Raw genomic sequence first — 15,791 nt, 5'->3', positions numbered from 1 at the left:
TGTGCTACTGTCATCTAATGGCTAAGCCCAGGGAGAATGCTACACATCCTACAACGCACAGGACAGCTACTCACAGCAAAGAATCCTCCAGCCAACGATATCAGTAGTGCTGAGGTTAAAAAACCTACTCTAGGCTTTACAATGTAAACCTTCTATTTTCCAAAAATATTATATCATTTCATGTTTAATAGAGTGTTTCCATTCATCCCCTTCCAGTCTTCAAACTGTTTGTGGGCATACCTTTTACTTCTCTGTATATTATTAACCCCACAATATATTGTTGGCTGTTTTTCCTTTAAATAGTCTCTCAAGGAAATTTTAACATAAGAGAATATGTTCAGTTGTTATTAATATATTTTCAGCACTCTATATTCTTTGCATTGACTCAGATTTCCATGTGGTATATTTTCTTTCCACATGAAGAACTGCTTTCATACATCTTACAGGTCTGCTGGAAACATAGTCTCTCTGCTTTTATTTGTCTGAAAAACTGTATTTTATCTTCATTGTTGAAGTATATTTTGGTTCTATATAGAACTTTCTATGACAGTTTTAAATTTTTTCTTTTTCTTTCTTTGAGACAGAGTCTCACTTTGTTGCCCAGGCAGGAGCGCAGTGGTGCAATCTCGGCTCACCACAACCTCCGCCTTCTGGGTTTAAGCAATTCTTCTGCCTCAGCCTCCTGAGTAGCGGGGATTACAGGCATGTGCCACCACGCCCAGATAATTTTGTATTTTTAGTAGAGATGGGGTTTCTCCATGGTGGTCATGGCTGGTCTCGAACTCCTGACCTCAGGTGATCCTCCCAAAGTGCTGGGATTACAGGTGTGAGCCACCGTGCCTGGCCCTAAAATATTTTAAAATATGTCATTTCATTGTTTTCTTGTTTGCATAGATTCTGGGGGGAAAATGCAGCTGTTGTTCACTATTATAAGGCTTTTTTAAAAATCTGTGTATTTTACAAAGTATTTTGGGATTTTGTTACTATTGAAAAATAATAACCTAAAATTTAATGCATCATGCTTAGATTTTATAAATAGACTTGTATTTGACTCGTGTTTGGTATTTTTCTTTTTTCCTTTTCTTTTTTTCACGTTTTTCTCTTTTACTCATTAAAATACGTATTTTGGGGCAAGCTATTTCTCTGAGCCTCAGTTTTCTCGCCTGTAAAATTGAGCTACCAATGATTCTCACAGGTTTGTTGAGGAAATTAAATGTATTGAAGAATGCAAAATGCCTCGAACTTGTAGGTACTCATAAACCTGATACTACAGTACACAGGTATCCCCCTCCTTATCCAAGTTCAGTTGTTCTGACCTCAGGGTTCACACTTGGCGGCAGATCAGTGGATGTACCAGATCTGAGTCCTTCCCAGCCACGTGGCAGCAGCTCTGTGTAGACATGTTGCCTGTCCCCTGCCCCCTGCACGCTCTCCAGGAGCTGAGTACAGCCAGGAAGTGGCCAAAATGGGGAGCTCCAAACAGACCATGAGTGGACACTGTTGGCACTGTTTACTGTTCCTGTTCCTTTCTGTAGTTTACATGTTAAATTTAAATAAATCTGATTGCTTACTCAAGCAAGGTTGGAAGTTATTTTAATCCTTTAATTTAAAACTTTATAGTAAAAATCCATGCCTTCTTATATTTCCCTCATTTGCATATTTCACTTAGGATGCTCTTCCCTTTAATTAGACTAAAATTCCGTTCATTTTCCACTTCTCAATCATGCAGACTAGCTATAGTATTTACAGTTACAAATTCTCATATTAGAAGAATCTTAGACATAATTCATAATACATAACTTGTAATCAGCAGTAAACTATTACTTCCAATGGATCTAATTACTTAGAATTTATAATATTAATATTGGATGCACTCTTTTTTATCTTAGCAAGGGAAACTAACTGTGTATGATAGACTTCTTTTTGTAAATAACATTTCACTTTTCCGAAGCATGAGTTGAGCTGCTCTCTTTTGTACTATAGCTGGCTGTGGGCACTGGCCCCCTGACCGTTGTTTTAAATGTCCCCTCATTGTGCTCCTGCTCCTTTCCTAGTGGGCCTTTGGAGTGACGCTGTGGGAACTCATGACTCTGGGCCAGACGCCCTACGTGGACATTGACCCCTTCGAGATGGCCGCATACCTGAAAGATGGTTACCGAATAGCCCAGCCAATCAACTGTCCTGATGAATTGTGAGTTTTTTTTTGAGCTTGAAGGCATGAGTTTTATTCCATTTACTATATTGGAATAAAGGAAAAAGAGCAGGTTTCCATATTCACATAGAGCCTTCCCTTTTAAGAATAATGACTCTTTGGATTTAAATTAGACTCTTATAAAGAACCACAAAGTCAGGGAGATTCATTCACTCTTTCATGCATTTGATATTAGAATGCCTTGCATTTTATTTTATAGTGCATAATCTAAGCACTATAAATTAGTCTGAGAGGGTGTACTAAGAAAATTGAATACTATGTCAGTTATTCTATACAGAGTGAGTACCTGACTTTTGTAGTTATAAAGTAATTATAAAGGACATAGTAGTTATAAAACCTTTCTCATTGTCATTTTGCCTTGCCAGTTAGTATCAGCTGATACAGGGAAGATGATCTGGACTAGTAAGCAAAATAGTTGCTTTCTGTTTCCTGCTTCTATCACGTAGCTTATCTTGCCATGTAATGAGGATGGGATAAACAGGAGGCTCTTCAGGGTGATTGATTGTACAGATGAGTATGTTCTCAGTTCCAGAACTCCCTGAAGTTTCTGCACCATGACAAAGTGGCAGCTTTTGTACTGATTTTACTCTAGATCCAGGGTTCATACAACTTAGATAAAACTTTCTCTTCCTCCAAGTTCTTTTTCTTAATTTAACTACAGGAAAACACAGGTTGTTCTTTTTTGACTGTATTTTAGGTTTGTATATGAACTCTCTGTATTTGCTGAAATATTTTGATATGCTGTCATGAAGAATTGAAATTCACACATGTAATCCAAATAATTTCTTTTAGCTTCTTTCTAGAGCTGCCAACAGATAGTAAAATGAATCCGTTTTTAATATATCATCCTCTCGATACCCACCTTTAGACAGGCAGCATAACTGGCATCAAACTGACCAAAAGTTTAGGAATACTGTATCCTTACTAGTCCAAATTTTCATTTTTGTCACTCTGCAGATTTGCTGTGATGGCCTGTTGCTGGGCCTTAGATCCAGAGGAGAGGCCCAAGTTTCAGCAGCTGGTACAGTGCCTAACAGAGTTTCACGCAGCCCTGGGGGCCTACGTCTGACTCTTCTCTCCCAGTCCCGCAGCATCAGGAGGAAGGTGCCTGTCGCGGCTCTCTTGAAGCCTGTCATGGATGCTTCCTATCTAACACAACGCCAACAGAAGCACATTCGTCTTCCAGAACGCCGTGCCTTAGGAATGCTTTAGAATCTGAACTTTTTAAGACAGACTTAATAATGTGGCATATTTTCTAGATAATCACTTTTATTAGGTTGAACTGAAAGGGTTTTTGTAAATTTTTTGGCCAAAATTTTTTAAAACATAGTTACTTTGGACTAGGGGTACATTCTTACAAAATAAATAAACAGTTTTTAAAATTGTTTAGACACAGATATTTGGAATTAGCTATCTTAGTGCCAACTGCTTTTTATTTTTTTACTTCATCAAGGTGATGTAAGTGACTCACCTTTAAAGTTTTTTTAACGTTATTTTTTGTCACTACTCTGGGAAATGGTTTATCTTCAAAATGCAATGCTTTTCTTAGGAAAGGAAAAACAGCATTAAAAGATACCTGGTTTGCCTTGTACAAGAAAAGGCAGTATTAGAGGAAGAAAATTTAAAGAAAAGCTAGAGGAAAAAAGCAATTTTTTTTAATACTTACTAGAAGCAAACTGCCCTTGCATGGAAAACTATTTTTTTCAGTGAAAAGGAATTCTGCTTTCGTATTTTTTGGGAAAGCAGGAACTGAGTTCATTACATCTTTAATTTGGCAGAAATTAGCCTTTCTGTGAACCAGAAGTGGTTTGGGGCAGATCTGTAGTAAACAATGGTGATTTTATTTATTTTTACTCTCTGGAAAAGGAGATAATACCATTCCAGAAAGTGAACTCATATTTCTAAGGTTAAGATTCCCTTTTATTGCACCTAGAATAGTGCTATGCACAGAGTGGGTGCCTGAGTTGTTGTCATTCTTTTTTTAAAAAAAAAAAAAAATGTAAACTGGTAAATTTTGTGCTTATCTTCAAGGCTGGCTTAAGTATAAAATTGTTTTTTTAAACACTTGAAAAATTAAAGGATTTGTTTTATATTATGACAGTATTGAAATTATTTTTCATAATGAATGATTGGTTATTGCGTCTGGTCAGTCTTTGAACATTCAACAGCTGGACATGTGTGTTTTATTTCATGATGTTTCAGTCAAGTTCCAAAGCCCTAACACAGTTACAGCTGGCTCAGTCTCCAGGTTCTAGTGAAAAGTTGGAATTAATGTTATAAGGAAGTATTAAAACACTGAAACATTTCTCCAAAACCAGCAAGTAAGGGGTATGTATGTATTTATGCTCAGTTTTAGTTGGCCTAAAGCAGAGTTGAATGGGCCTCCTAAGTAGCTAGGCCTGCAGGTACTGCCACTGCTCCCATCTTCACAGATATATGAGGGAGAATGTGCAGCAGTTGGAGGCTTTCGCTGTTTTTAAACAAGCTTTATGAATCAGCAACGCACCTGGAAAGATAGCTCACACAGTGCCTGGTTTTCCACAAGTAAGCTCAGGGCATGATTTTCTGTGTACATTTGTTAACAGTTCTTTGGTTTTATAAATACTCATATGAAGCCAGTCCCTGGAGGACTGTTTTTTAAAAAGTCCCTTTGAACCATTTGTAAATTATATTTTCATTCATAACCTGCATTCTTAGAAGGCATTCAGTCAACATTTATAGCACTTACTGTGTATTTTCCACATGGAGTGGTTCAGCTCGAGCGTCCCTTCCAGTATTCAGGGCAGTCTTATTTTGTGTTCAAGTGAGTGCATTGTTTAAAAATCACAGTTTATTAACATGTACATGATCTATTTTAAAAAAATAAGTACTGACACTTGACTTCTATCCCCAATTAACAGATAGTAAGAAATGTCCTCAGTTTGGTGGATGCTGTGGTGCTTGTAACCTTATCTTTTTGTGTTTGTGAGCACTTTTATTTTATGTATGTATTTTTATTGTAGATTTTTCTTGAGCTACTTGGAGTCTTTGACATGGGAAGGGAAGAGCAGTTATAAGATTTCCCTGACTCATCTTCTTCCAGTAATTTTGTTGTAGATTGTGAATGTTACTGAAGTTTTACATTTTACTGATTTTGCAGAAAATATAATTTTTATGGAAAAGAAGCAAATTGACAAAGCACTGTTGTGGTATTATAAGCTGGCTCTGGTGACCTAGAAGTGCATTCTGTTCTGTTCTTTCTTGTAATCCTCCTGTTGTAAGAATTTTTTTTTTTTTTTTTTTTTTTTTTTGATAGAAGGAGGATTAGGTTGGTTGCTCATTCAGTGTGTATTTATTGAGTGCCCACTGTATCCTGACTGTCGGGATAATGCAGGGAACAAGATAGATGAGGTTCTTCCCTTTCTAGATTTTGCATTCTAGTTAGGAAAAGCAGGTAATGAACATAAATAAGATTTTGGTAAATGCTATGATGGAAATAATAGAGTGATATTAGAGAGTGTAACTTTAGATGTCATAATTAGCCAAGCTTCTCTAAGCAGGTGGCATTTGAATTGTGATCTGAATGGCAAGAAGCAGCCAGCCATGAGAACACAGAGGCAGAAGGCACATAATTGCAGAAGCCTTAAAGCAGAAGCAAGCTGGCCTCCAATCTCAGCCCTTCCCATTCATTCTCTAGCTGCTGCTGTTAGAAAAAGAGAAAGGTAGCTAGCGTGGCTAGAATGTAGTTAGTGCGGGGAGTGGTACAAAGAAACAGGTCTTTGTAAACTGTGGTATACATTTATATTTTTTGCTGAATACAATGGGAATTCATTTGAGGATTTTTCAAATAAGTAGCAATATGATCTGATTTGTCATTCTGAAAAGGTTGTGCCAGCTCCTCTGTGAAGACTGGATTGTGAGAATTCAAAGGAAGAAGTAACGAGACCCTTTAAGAAGCCATTGGGTGGTTCAGGAAAGTAAAGATAGAGGTTTGGACCCTTTGAGCAGTGAGGACATACAGAGAGAAGGGGCAGACTGGAGATACGTTTTGAAGATACACCAGGACCTGGATCCATTGGATGTTGACGGTGGGTTGAAGAAGGAAACAGGGAGGTCAGGAATGACTAATTGGTTTGGGGCTTGAGCATCTGGTTTTATGGCCAAGCTATATACTGAGATGGGGAAAAGTCTAGGAGAAACTGCATTTTGCATTGGCCAGATAAATCCATAATTTGGTGTAGACTGCGTTTGAGATGCCAGTTGATCATCTGTATGGAGATTTTTGATTGACAGATTGAGAGTCTGCAGCTCAGGGAAGGTCTCATTGAACATATGAATGTAGGCGTATAGCATATAGACTATTTTTAAAGCCATGGTACTGGATGGAGTTGCTAGGGAGAGAGTGTATAGATGGAGAGGAGATCCTAGGACTGAGTCTTGAGCACTGTAACCTTCAGTTCCATCTAGTGAAGGAAGAAGAGATAACAAAGACTGAGAAGCCACTGTGATTGATAAAAACAACGACAAAAAAGTGAAAATGAGGTGTTGCAGGAGCCCAAGTAAGGTCGTGTTTCAAAATGGAGACGCCTCCATCAGATTTGGCAATATGGAGTTAACTGGCAGGAGCATGGGGACTGGAGCAAGTCGAGTGTATACACAGGTGGGTATGTAAAGGCCTACTATAGTCAGCCCTGCTGTGAAGGGAAATGGAGCAATAACTAGAGGAGATGAAAGGGGGGTTTTGGGAGAAAAGGGACAGGAGTGTTTTCCAGATGAAGGTACAGTGCCAGAAAATGTTTCACGGGCTCATGGGAATGATCCAGTAGAGGGAGAAAAATCCTCTGGGGTATGGGCCACTGCTCTTCCTTGCCATTTGGTCCACAAGCATGAAAGACTTTCACTCTGGTCTCGAGCCCTTTTGTTGTGTAAGGGTTGTGTGTTTACTGGGGGAGAAATGTGAGGGAGGTAAGGTAAGGGAGGTGGTACACAAAACTCTCACTGTCCCATTACCCAACAGCCTGCCTCTGTTGAGGGGCTTTCCTGGGACTTCAGACTAGCACCCTCATTGTGCTTGCAGCTGTCATGTTTCCTCGTCCAGATTGCCCCATAGCTGCTTCCCTGGCCTTGGCCTTGAGCCCCTCTAGCCAGCAACTGCCCAGGTAACACTTTCTAAAACTGAGCTGCTGTCCCTGCTTGGAGCCTTCAGAGTAGACTTCAGACCTAGGCGGAGTATCCACTCAGCTCTGCCATTTCTCCTGCTCCCCACTTCGGGCCTGAGTGCATCCCGCCGCTCTGCATGCTCCTTCCCCTTCTCCGAGAATGACGTGCTCCCCGCACCCCCTACACCCCCCACACCCCCGCTGCCGGGGCCCAGGGACCAAGAAGGTGCCTGTCACACCTTACTGCTCTCCACCCGGCTTCATGTTTCCTTTGCAGCCTTTTTCCCTGGGTTTGAACTTTAACAAAGGTAAGATGGAGGTTTATTTTTCACCACTTGGCTGTGAGTTCCTTGAGGATAGGAACTTGTGTTTTACTCAGATCTGAATCTCCATTGCTTTAGTGGTGTGCTCAGTACATGGTAGGGGTGAATATTTAATGAATGAACGAGTGAAGATACCTATATTTTGCACAGGAGAGCAATTAGAGAGGCTTAAAACGAAAGGAAGTCTTCTAATTTCTTAAAAGCATTGTCTCATATTTGAAGAGTTCAAGTTTGATGCAACATAAACTGATAAAGTTTGAAATAGAAAGAGACAGGTTGGTAGGAAAGACCATCTGTATCCTATCCCCAAACTGGCTTAAGTCCACTCCCACTGCCCCCAGCTACCACCTTTTTACTTCATTCTACCTGCTTTTTCTTTGGCCACCGGAATAATAAGCCTGATGTAAATTCTGTTTCATACTCCCACAGGTCAACTTTTTTTGGAGTTTGACAATAATTATTCCAAGTCAAGTAATTCATTGATTTTAGTGGAAGATTGTTTTCCAGGTGTTATTCTTCCATGCGCCTCATCCCCAACTCATACAGTAGAAAAGAGATGATTTAATTTAGGGGTCTAGAAAATAAAAATGTAAATACTTGCTTGTTAAATTAATAATTTTTTTCTACCTTCATTTTTGCCTATAATATTTCAAGATAATATTGGACTTAATTCTCTGGGACACACAAACATCCTGCATAAGTATATTGACAACATACATTTTATATATAAGTGAACCGTATGGGTGAGCCTCTGCTTTCTCCCTGACAGCACTGTTCTTTAAGAAATTAAGGCTAACTAGGTCTATAGGGTTTAAATGGGAGATGTCTCCTAACTTTTCAAAGACCAGATGTTCTTGTTATACTGGTAAAAACTTAAAAAAAAAGAGGGATTGATGATGTTCAACGTTATTCTCTTTGAACAAATACATCGTTTTGTTCATACTTGGTTTCTCAGTCTTTCAACACTAAAGCATATTTTAATGATTTGTCTTTAGAAGGCTGAGCACTCCTCTGGGGATATATTACAACTGGGGAAAAAAATAGTTTGAAAATAACTGTTTACCCTTAAAGAGGTTAACTCTATGATGCCTTAAGTTTACATTTGCGATAAACTTTTTTACATCTTTCTGAGTCTTTTTTTTTGCTTTTTGCCTTCTTGGTTCTGAGAATAAGCATAGGCTGCTATTAGCTAGGTTTGTATCATTAGGGATAGCATTTAGCTGCAAATAATGGAAAAATTCAACCATAATCACTTAACCAAATGCAGGTCTATTTTTCTCCCATAACAGCTCCAGAGAGAGAGAAACCAAGGCTAATGCAGTGATCCCAGGGTGTCATCCATTGCCAGTCTCCTCCTGTTTTGCTGCTCTGCCATCTGTAGGATGCTGTGGCTCTTAGGGACCCCAGGGGCCTAGAGCTTGCTCCAGATAGGAAGATGAGCAAGGGCAAAAAACAAGAGGCATAAGTTAGTTAGCTGAGTCCTTTTTGTGAGGAAACTACTAACTTCCTGTAGTATGCGTCCACCAACAACTTAATATCCTGAACACACGTGAGCACTCCATGTAGTAGGTATGCCAGGAAATTAGATTTTGTTCTTTTTTGAAAACAGCTTTATTGAGATATAATTCTAGTATCACCCATTTAAAGTGTATAATTCTCAGTGATTTTTAGTGTAGTCACAGAGTTGTATAATCATTACCACAATCTAATTGATTTTTATTACCCTAAAAAGAAACCCCATGCCCGTTAGCAGTCACTCCCAGTTCCACTCTCACCCTCAGCCCTAGGCAACCACGAATCTACTTTTTGTCTGTATATATTTGCCTGTTCTGGACCATTCATATAAATGGAATCACACAACGTGGTCTTTTTTGTTTGGCTTTTTTTTTTTTTTTTTTTTTTTTTTGAGACGGAGTCTTGCTCTATGCCCCAGGCTGGAGTGCAGTGGCGCGATCTCGGCTCACTGCAAGCTCCGCCCCCCCGGGTTCACGCCATTCTCCTGCCTCAGCCTCCCGAGTAGCTGGGACTACAGGCGCCCACCACCTCGCCCGGCTAATTTTCTTTTATTTTTAGTAGAGACGGGGTTTCACCGTGTTAGCCAGGATGGTCTCGATCTCCTGACCTCGTGATCCGCCCGTCTCGGCCTCCCAAAGTGCTGGGATTACAAGGCTTGAGCCACCGCGCCCGGCCGGCTTATTTCATTTAACATAGGATTTTCAAGATTCCTTCATGTTGTATCTTGTATCGGTACTTCATTCTTTTTTTTACTGACAAATATTCCATTGTATGGATATAAATAATTCAACAGTTGATGCACATTGGAGGAAATTGAGTTTTGAGTTGGCCATGTTCTCGTTGTGAACAAAATTGGGCTTCTGTTGGTAAGGAAGGGGCAATGGCTCTTGGTGAACAGCTAGCAGTGTCTGCCCCTTTGCAGAAATGTGCTGGTATCTGGCTTTATTCAGCAATATATTTAATGCTTCAAAAGTTCTGTCAGAGAAAGTACAGTGACAGTAAAGAGTCTTAGTGACTGTAGGGAGTGTCCACTCAGCTTGGTGTTTTAAGTTGGTGAGTCCTGCCATTATTTGAGACGAAAGCCTGATAGGAATTACTACCTTACTTTTACCTTCTAAGTCTTTGTCCAGAAAACTCTACTGCTGTATTCCATTGTGAATGCTGTTACTTTGGCCTCTGGCCCACTGTTTTCCACCTGTTCATAATGCTGCTACCACCTTATAGCTTTGAGCTTGCAAAGTTATTTATGTTTTCTTCAATATTTGGCATACAGTATCTACCACCAGGTACCTTTTTGCTAGCTTCATGATGTGACTATTTAGGGCCTTTGGAGGTAAGCCAGGGATTGGCTGTGTGTCTCCATTGAAAGTCTTATTAAAGAGCTTAAAACATATTTATTTAATTATCTATTACATAGATTTATTATACTGTATTTCATATGTCTTTAGACAATATTTGCATTCATACTAGGTTTTTTGACTTTTGAATTGATACTGTTTGGTCACAGCATTACTTAATAGGCATCTGAAGAACAGTTTAGACATTGTCTGCCTAATTTAGAGAGCAGGATACCGTCCTGGAGACTCTATGACGAATTGGTTGTGGGCCCTCATTCTAGAAAAACACTAAAATTAATATCCTGAGAAAATTCCTCTAGGCCAATGTGGTTCAAGCCAGAATGGGTTTGACTTACCCATAATCTCTTTATCAGAAAGTGCAGTGCTTGATAAATCTGTGTTTAAGTTTTGTGTTGGGATCTCTAGGCAGTGTCCCTCTGGCCTTTGCTCTCAGTCCCCAGAACGGCCTACAGATAACTTGCTTAAGGGAGAGGGGCAGCTTTATTTGACCTGACCAGCGTTCTTGGCCAGCTGAGCAGACTTGTCTTGTGGTAAGTATTCCCTTAGGGTCTTTCTCACCTCTTCTGGGAAGGCAGGAAGAGGAAGAGACCGGAGCTTGGCACTGCCGGGCTTCGTGGAAACCTGGACTGGCTCCCACTGAGGGGCTTCGCCTTCTCCATTTTCCTCTGTGTCCACTCTGGACCTTTTATTCTTTCGTGTCCCTTTGTTGCCAGCCTTACCTTCTGGCTCTTGTCCTTATGTCCCTCTTAAAGGAACTTCATTCCCTTTCCACAGGGTATAGTACTTCAAGTGCATTTAAACAATGTATTAAGACTTAAAGTAGATACAAAGATTAGTTTTTTCCACAGCCACCTTAGCAGGGCATCACAGTTTACAGATGAAAGGAGGATTACCTGTTTTATTTTACAAATAAGGAAACTGAATTCCGTATCACTTCCTAGACACGAGATTGAAAATAGGCTCTTTTTCATGTTGGCATGTTTTTAGGAGGTAGTTGGAATTCCCCAGGAAGGGAAATTAATTTGTTAAGTGCTAACCAGCACTCATTTGACAGACACATATTAAAATGCCCATCAAATGAGTGGAAGTTGATAATAGATTTGTGGGGAGTTTGGTATCATTGGAGCATAGTGTTTAAAGCATAGGGCGGCAGACGATTCGAAGAGTAAATGGCAGATATGCTGTGAGAGCCTAACATATTAAGGAGTTTAGACTTTGTTCTGGAGGCTTTGGAGATTCAGTAAAAGGCTTTCATCAGGCAGTGACGCAGTCACATTTGTTTTAGCAATGTTAGTAGCAGGTGGTCATTGCCTACTATACAGGCCTTGTACTGATTGCTGTACATGCATGATCTCATTTAATCTTGACAACAATTGTTACTAATTTCCATTTTACAGTGGAGGAAATGGAAGTTGAGATAGATTGCACAGGTCATAGTGGAGCTGTGATTCTCATCTAGGGAGTCTGACCAGAGCACACATGGGACACCTGGTTGGGATGAGAGGAAAGAATTGCAGGATGTGTTAGGAGAGCCTACTTGGTGTTCTCAACATTTAATGACATAAGAGACGGTATTGTTGGTTCAGAGTGAGAGGTGTTGGATAGGAGTCTGTAAGTATGTAAGAGTGTGAAGGTTTTTCTAAGGGAAATCTGAAAGGGAGCTGACCAGGAACAGTGCAAGTGAGGTCAGCTGAGGGCGGAGACAGGAATTTATAGTGGTACTGCCCTGATTGGTTATGGCATTCTTCTCCATGAATTTGGCTGCGATAGAATCTGCTGTAACACAGAGCGGATTAAATAAGATGAATCTTCTGTCTCCTATATGACAGTCCAAAGGGAGGAGAGTGGCCCAGGCTGGTGGTGTGGTTCATGTTCCGGAACCATTCAAGATCCCAGTTCCCTTCCATCTTGTTCTATGATCCCATGGCTATGTTAATGTGGCTGCATGGCCAAGGCTGAGTCTCTGCCACATCCCAGCTTCTGGGAAGGGGCAGGGGCAGAAGTGAAAAGCAAGTAATTTCCTTTTAGACAAATAATAGAGATGTTGTGCACATCACCTTTGCTCACATTTTATTGTCAAGAACTTAGGCACCTGGCTGCAAGGACCTCTGAGAAAGGAGTCTGGTTGGCATCCAGGTTCCCAACTAAAACCATTACTATGGAAGACGAAGATAATGGATTTGAGGGGCCAGCTGATAGTCTGCTACAAAAGAAAAGACTGGCTGTGGAGGATTGGAGTTTTTCTGGACAGGTGTGAGGATAGTGGGGCAAGAGAGTTTTAGGGTATTGGTGAGATGTAGCTCAGGTGGACAGCCATGAGCTCCAACTGGGCATGGTAGTTAGGTCAGGAGATTGAGGACCTGGAAGCCTGCAGAGTAGATGTGGGACTAAGGGAGAAAGTGGTTGCAATGGGATTAGTCATTTGTGGCTAGAGTAGGATCTGGGTTGAAGTCCAGAGGTGGCCGAGTTCTGAGAGATGACAACACCTGGAGTGAAGCCATGGTTAGGGAAACCAACCATGGTGAGGTGGAGGTTTCCAGAGTTGAAGCAGGCACAGAGCATGTTTGGTGTTCCTGCACAGCAGTCAGACTGCCTACGCATATACTCTATTCTCATCATATACTTATACCACACCCCACTTCGTGTCCATCTGGATATCTCCTCCTCACCTACAAAACCCACTTCCCACAAAGCTGTTCTTGATCCCTCGGCTCTTAAAGTCTCCACTTTGTTTCTCTGGCTACCAGCTGGCAGCTTTCTCTGCTTCTTTGTAGTTTGTAACTTAAGCTTACATATGGCCAGTTGTATTAGGGTTCTCTAGAGGGACAGCACTAATAGGAGATATATACATCCTATTTTATATATATATATATGTATGTATGTATATAAAAAGGGGAGTTTCTTAAGTATTAACTCACATGATCACAAGGTCCCAGTAGGCCGTCTGTAAGCTGAGAACCAAGGAAAGCCAGTCCGAGTCCCAAAACTGAAGAACTTGGAGTCCAATGTTCAAGGGCAGGAAGCATCCAGCACAGGAGGAAGATGTAGGCTGGGAGGCTAGGCCCATCGAGTCTTTTCACATTTTTGTTTTTTTTTTTCCTGCCTGCTTTATATTCTAGCCATGCTGGCAACTGATTAGATGGTGTCCACCCACATTAAGCGTGGGTTTGTCTTTCCCAGCCCACTGATTCAAATGTTAATCTCCTTTGGCAACACCCTCACAGACACACCCAGGATCAATACTTTGCATCCTTCTATCCAATCAAGTTGACACTCAGCATTAACGATCACAACAGTTCCAGCCTTTCTAAGCCACTACATATACACTGCATATCTGCTGCAACCTGGCAGTTGCTGTGCTTATTTTTACACCAAATTCCCAAGACAGGCAATCTGATTGGCCCACATCTTTTCACACTGGACCATAGCTAGCAGGTCACTTGCAGGACAGAATGGGCAGATGGCTGCTAACCCAGCTGCTCCCCGTGCTGGGTTCAGTGCCAAGCCTATGACCCTGTGGGTGCAGAGGTGCAAAAGAATACAGCCCTATCATTGCTTTATCTTTCTCCCAGCCCTTGGGTGTGGGAGGGGTTTTTAGAGAGATGCAAGTTGGCTGTGTCTCCTTGCTACTCAGAACAGTAGGTTTATACTATACCAAACGGGATTTGATCAGCTGGTTGAGAATTCAGTCATCATCGGTCTGTTCATTAAACTAGAACAGTTGAGGAGCTCTGCCAGGCCCTGGGAAGGAAGAAGCCAAGGAGGCCATCCTGTCCTCACTGTTTGGTGGGGCTGGCGGGGAGGAGTAAGGTGGGGGTTTGGGACACATAACCAGCCAGTTACAGCACAGTTTATGTGGGAGGAGCAGCTGTGAAGCTGTGGCCACCTCCAGGGTTTCAGCCCCAGAGAGCCTTCCCCAAAGGGCTGGTAAAACCTAGGAAACCTAAGCACATGGGGAGGGCATCTCTGCCTCCCTGGATGGGAGGCAGCCCCTTGCCCTAAGAGGGAACTGCTTGAGCTGCTGCCTCTAGGACAGGAGTGCTGCTAGAGTTTGTGTGTGGTGACAGGACATGCATGGCCATCTGTTCGTGCAAGTGGCCATCACATCTGTCCTTGGGTATGGCTTTCTCATTGGACACAGTGGCGTGGTGAGAGATTGCATCTCTGAACTTCATACTACCCTGGTCTCAGGGTGTGACTGCAGCTTTGCACACACCCTGGAGTGAGCCTCAACCTGAGAGTAAGGAAACCACTTCTGGCATCAGCTGGAAAAGTTTTATTTTATTAAAACTTTTTTTTTGCAAAGCCCAATCTTTTAATCCAAGAATCAGTTTCTTGGAAAACAAATGCTTTATTTCCCAGAGGTAAAAACAAAAAATGCTCTTGTGGAAAACTGTGTCATATTAGGTCAGGGAAAGAGATTTTTTTTTTTTCAGGTTAGTGAGAAAGGTCTGGCCAGTCCTTCAGGTCCAGATGGCTATCATTGCTTCCAGGGCAGGAGTTGGGAGATGGGGGGCTGGAACCAAGGTGGTCCCACCAGGATGGGCCCCCTAAAGCCACCACAGAACTGGGCTCAGACTTTGGCCCCAAATGTCTCAGGGAAGTCCCTGCAGAGACTGGACCTGAGAAATGGCCCCTCTCATGCCTCCATCCTGTCGTTCAGAGGCCATGTTCACCTTCCATCCCCTCTCAGGAAAGCAGACATCCATTCTCTTCCCTGAGATTTCCCAGCCTTGGGGAAAACACACTCGGGTGTCACACCCTCACCTAGTGCACTTCTTATTCGGAAGCCTGTCATCCAGATGACAACATCCAATGTCACTGGTATGAGACGAGCCTTGTTTTCTCTTTCTCTCACCACATACTAAATCCACTACTTATAAATTTGCCTCTGCATCTCTGTCTTCTCTTCACTCCATCACCATCCTTCTGGACCACACAACCCTTCCTCATAGGGCTGCCTCCAGCCTTCCCAACTCTAGCCTGTTCTCACGGCTGTCAGAGCCATCCCATCATGGGGGGATCCAAGGGCCTGTCTGGGTCGTCACAGTGGGCAGGAATGGCACAGCTTGTCTCTCCAGGACAGCTAGAGACTCCCACGAGGCTGGGCAGGAATTCCAGGAGGAATTGCACAGGAAACATCACCTCACTACCCTGGAAGTTGTGGGTGACGGGAGGAAGCCTCAGAAACAAACCAAGAAGCCAGAAGGACTCACTGGGTTGGGGGCTGTGGGGAGTGTTCCCA

The 15,791-nt window shown here is 41.9% G+C and overlaps 1 protein-coding gene across 2 annotated transcripts in view; it reads left to right on the top strand.

The window, feature by feature from the left end:
* RYK (receptor like tyrosine kinase) overlaps positions 1 to 4,307 on the top strand; it is a 91,040-nt gene extending 86,733 nt beyond the window's left edge. For both annotated transcript variants that reach the window (XM_050779622.1, XM_050779621.1), the window contains exons 14-15: positions 2,055 to 2,191; positions 3,170 to 4,307. In XM_050779622.1, the coding sequence (XP_050635579.1) occupies positions 2,055 to 2,191; positions 3,170 to 3,281 (249 nt within the window). In that variant the 3' untranslated portion in view covers positions 3,282 to 4,307. The remainder of the gene's footprint in view (positions 1 to 2,054; positions 2,192 to 3,169) is intronic.
* The last annotated feature ends 11,484 nt before the right edge of the window (positions 4,308 to 15,791 follow it).

This window comes from Macaca thibetana, chromosome 2, assembly GCF_024542745.1.
Source record: "Macaca thibetana thibetana isolate TM-01 chromosome 2, ASM2454274v1, whole genome shotgun sequence".
In the NCBI taxonomy this organism is placed as follows: domain Eukaryota; kingdom Metazoa; phylum Chordata; class Mammalia; order Primates; family Cercopithecidae; genus Macaca; species Macaca thibetana.
This window is presented reverse-complemented; position numbering and strand designations above follow the sequence as displayed.